General features: G+C 39.2%; 1 protein-coding gene across 1 annotated transcript; it reads right to left on the bottom strand.

The window, feature by feature from the left end:
* Nucleotides 1-508: 508 nt before the first annotated feature.
* On the bottom strand, nucleotides 509-2,242 carry LOC138017551 (pyroglutamylated RF-amide peptide receptor-like). Its single transcript, XM_068864606.1, has one exon. The coding sequence runs from the start codon at nucleotides 2,240-2,242 to the stop codon at nucleotides 1,208-1,210; it is 1,035 nt and encodes a 344-aa protein (XP_068720707.1). The 3' UTR covers nucleotides 509-1,207.
* Nucleotides 2,243-4,822: the final 2,580 nt, after the last annotated feature.

Genomic DNA, 4,822 nt, shown 5'->3' with positions numbered 1-4,822 from the left:
GCACTCGACCATATTCTTGCAAATCAAAATATTTGTGTCAAGGCGAATCACAAACCAGGTCGCTTTAAGGCTGATTATCACGCAAAACCAGATCTTGCCAGCAAATAGCAAGCCTCAACGCGAATAATTATCGCTCTCGGATTGAGAATGGTCGCCCGTGATCCAAAACTTACTTGAAAGCTCGGTTCCTGAAAATGATACCGGTGTAACATAAGACTAGTATAAAATTGCACGCTCTTGGTTCAGGGATCCTGAAATTTTCAGTCCTACCAGGACAATAGGATGAATTAGGAACATATGCAGACCATGACTGTTTAAAGTTCCGAACATTGCGTGGAAGTCACGTTCGGAAAACGGTTTTACTACTGTTTTAATTTTGATGGCTTTAAAATATAGCTAAGAGCACACAACCGTGTACCCTGATCAAGTCCCCAGGGAGTTTCTTTTGACGCCCTTCGACTTCATCTTGGCTAAGAAGTCATCCGGTCTTAATCCTGTGCGTTTTTTTTAATTTGGAAGGAATAATGTAACAAGACGCCAGGTAAGCGTTCACGTGGGATTCACTGCTCAAAGCAAGCAACAGGATGGGCTGTTGATATTACAGGTGATGTATCAGCTCAAGATTGTGTACATGTTACAACAAGTACTAAAGGTTTGAAATTAAGTGAGAACCTTTTTGGTGATTTCAACAGAGGATTTAAGATCTGGTAACTAACAATTCATTGGCACATGGGCTAAGAATTCTAAATGTGTACGGATCTGTTCCTTCCTTCTCCAGTGCATCAATAAAGTAGGGAGTACATTATCTTCTCCAATGTTCCCGCGTAGTGGTATTTTCCAGATACTAAAGATACTGAATTGGCCCTTATCCTATTTGCACCTCTTGTTGACCGATTAGCATTAAGCTAACTGGTCCATCCGGATAATTAAGTACGTCGATGACACCACCGCCTTTCAGATTATTCCTAGCCACACACTACGCTATTCACTATAACATTATGTTCTTGAAGTACAAGCCTTAATTCCCTCGCCTTTTAAATATATGTTAGACTTATCCCCAATTTAATTAGCCATTGACTGCGAAAGCGGTCAATAAACCGTAACTTCAGTTTGCCAATATTTGTGATGAAACTAGCTGGATCTCAGCCACGTTGCAATTGGATTCTGAATTGTACTGTTTGTCACCAGAAAGTGAAGTTAGCTCAAATCATGTCTCTCGACGAAAGGTAAACCTCTTTCCGGCACTCTGAATACTCATGCGCAAGAGTAAGTTTCTTACAGCGGTCCCGATACAACGACGATAATGTTCCACAAATGCAAAGTAAATGCAGGGATTCACTGCGCTATTTGCATAAGAAAGAAAATACGCTGCAAATCGAAACCTCTCTAAATTTTGTTCGCAGACCGGAATGTCATAATTCCATACAAATATTACAATAAAAATAAAAATGTTTGATGGCGCCCAGCAGATTACAAACATCGCCATAACGGTGAGAGCCATTCTTAAAACGTTTCTGTTCAATTTGTCGCGATATACCGCCCCTTGTGTTACGTGTTTCAAAAATTGCTTTTGTCTCACGAGCGTCCAAACTATGACAGCATAAATAACCGACAACAAAGAAAACGGGATTATCATGAGAAAGACGCAGAGAAAAGTGGTATAAATTTTGCTCGTCTTTGGTTCTTCAAATGCTGGTGCCCATGACTGAATGCAATACACTCCTTCGCTTGAGCTCGTCAGTTTAAAGACGTAGAGGTAAGGGGCGAACACTGCAGCGCTAATAATCCACGTCGACGCTATTAGACTCATTCGCAGACGAGCCGTTATCATCTTGACACGCAGGGGAAAGACCACAGCTACGAGTCTTTCACATCCGATTAGAACCACAGTCTGAACAGAAACAGCCATAGATGCGTCCTGTAGCAGTGTAAACACTTTGCAGGATATCTTCCCTGCCAATCCTGTTAGTATCCACTGCGTTTCGGCGTCTAATAGTATCTCAGCAATGTGTCTTGGCAAAACAAAGACGGGAATGACCAAGTCGGATACAACCATGTTGACTATGAGAAAATTGACGTTGCGTTGCACATGTTTTGTCTGGCTGATCACATAAAGAACAAGAATATTCCCTGTCAGCGCAATGAGCAGCACCAAAACGTAGGCGGTAAGTTTAATGTTCCTTTCAGCCTTCGTTGGGACGCATTCAGTCGTCTGGTTGCTAAAATTACTTCCGTCGACCATGTTAATTGCAGCGATAGAGATATTTCTTATTCAAAACTGAAAATGCTTTCTACCTGGAACAAAGCAATGAAACATTACGACTAAAAATGGTTGAATTGCAATTGCTTCCCACTTCTCAGTGATCTGATACTAAATGTCAATACCTTTCTTTTGAATTTGCATCTGGGGAACATTAGCGAACACCAAAAGAAATATTACAATTTTATGATTTTTCCAGAAGGTCGCAATAGTAGCAAGTATGATAAATACTGTAGGAGACAGACAACTTTTTTAAAAGACATGTTTCGGCATGCTTATGCCATCATCAGTTTAATGAGTTCCTAAGTGTGAACAGTTATGAAGTCTACGGGTAGATGAAAAAATTATTACAACATGACATGACATAATACAAAAGCGGGTACTATTTACAGCGTGACACCAAGCATCAACGTGTAAACTAAAACGTGAGAAAAGTGTTGTAATGCTGCAATTGTTTGTTAATTAAGTTCCGGTTTGATCTTATCTATATAAAAAGCTTCTTTGAGTTTTAAATCAATTGAGTTGCCGGCAGAATCCAGAATACTAAAGCACGAAGGGGAGTATTTGTTCTTACATAAAGGAGATGTGTTGAAATGCTTAAAAATATGCGAGATTTTATCGCTTTCCGTGTGTTCCTTTATCCTGGTAGAAAAGTGACGACTAGTTTCGCCAATATAACGGGAATTACAACCCGCACAACAAAATTGGTAAACTACCATGGATTTTAGAGCAACAGGAGTACGATCTTTAACACTAAACATGTTTTTAATTTTGAATGAAGTGAAAACTAATTTGATAGTTAGGTCAGATTTGCAAAAGCGCTTTAATAGTAAGTTGTCGGAGTTTAAGTTTCGCTATTTTGGAATAATGGCCGACAAAAGGGAGTTTAAAATAACGTGTATTATTGTCATCATTAGTGTTTCGGCTTTTTTGAGAAAAAGACCCGTCAAGATACCGCTTGAAAGTTCTGTCAATAATGTGCGAGGGAAATGAATTACGTTTCAAGGTGTCAGAACGTTTTTTAAGATCCGCGTTTTGAAGGCCGGAGGAGGTGTTGTTGATTTTATAGATTCGGTCGATAAGAGTTCGGATAAGGCCAATTTTATAGCATGATGGAGTAAAACTAAAGAAATTAGTTAAGAGACCAGTGTAAGTTTTTTATGAAAAACTGAAAAAAAACACAATCACGCGAAGAGTTGTCAACAAGTGTGTCAAAAAAAGGCCTTACAAGACCTTCGCCAACTAGAATTACAACCCGCGCACAAGAAAATTGGTAAACTACCATGGATTTTAGAGCAACAGGAGTACGATCTTCAACACTAAACATGTTTTTAATTTTGGATGAAGTGAAAACTAATTTGATAGTTTGGTCAGATTTGCAAAATTGCTTAGTAAGTTGTCGGAGTTTAAGTTTCGCTATTTTGGAATAATGGCCGACAAAAGGGACTTTAAGATTACAAGACCTTCGCCAACTAGAAAAACTCTCTATCAAGAAACACAAAACTGAGCTGGATTTGTCCTTTCTTCGTTCATGTAAGTCCTTCAATGTTTTCCCGAAATTTATCTGTTTCCCTTTTTCGCCAAATTCACAATTTTTGCAAAAATCGTACAAGTCGCGAGTCCTAGTTGAGGACTCGTCGTTTTTTCAGCTTTTACGATTTTTGCGAAAAATTGTAATTTTTGCAGCTGCGTGCAAACCTTGACATAAGTGGCAAAATCGCGTATGCAGTTATAAAATGTACAAAACTCAGATAGTAGACATTAAAAAGTGAAAATTCCTTGAGTGATACCAACTTTTAATAACCATGGACGCTGATACAAAAATCTAGCGACCATCTAGCCTTTCATCAGTTTCAATTCTGACTCCGTGTGTCCTCAGTATAAAAGAAATCCTTTATCCAATTATGCAACTTTCAGTCTCTACAGACAATATTAAAGAGAGTATTTTGAAGTAAACTTATGCTCTGATTGACCACTGGTGAATCAATCAGACCCTCCAAGACAATGAAGACGAAAGCGTCTCTTAAAAACATAACTTTGCGCCATCTTTACTCTCACCGGATATTCCCACTATTGCGTTTTACGATGTTAGCGAAGTATCATAAATATAAATTGATAACCGGAGCAGTTGCGAAGTGGAGAATAGACTGCATAGGACTTACAACAGTTGGCTGGTATTTCAGAAAGTTAATAACCATTTCTTTACATTTCTTTTCATTACGCATCATGTTACGTTCTGAAGCGAAACTATTGATATCTGCAGCAAGGAATGGCAAATAGCATGGTGTAAGCCTGGAGATTATTTCGACAACTGAGATATGTCAACATATTTTAGCCTATTACGCCATTTTCTACACAAATTGTTTACTAGGATCGCAAACAGTAATGGCGCCAATCTCGTTCCCTGTGGGATCCCTCCACGGGGTGAGATTGTATGAGAGTGAATTCCATCCAAACGAACTCGCTGCACACGACCTGATAAAAAGGAGCTGATCCAGCGAATGGTAGCTTCGTGTACGCCTAGAAGCTGCAACTCTTGAACTAGTACGCTGTGGTCCACCA

This window comes from Montipora capricornis, chromosome 9 (genome assembly GCF_036669925.1).
Source record: "Montipora capricornis isolate CH-2021 chromosome 9, ASM3666992v2, whole genome shotgun sequence".
NCBI lineage: Eukaryota > Metazoa > Cnidaria > Anthozoa > Scleractinia > Acroporidae > Montipora > Montipora capricornis.
This window is presented reverse-complemented; position numbering and strand designations above follow the sequence as displayed.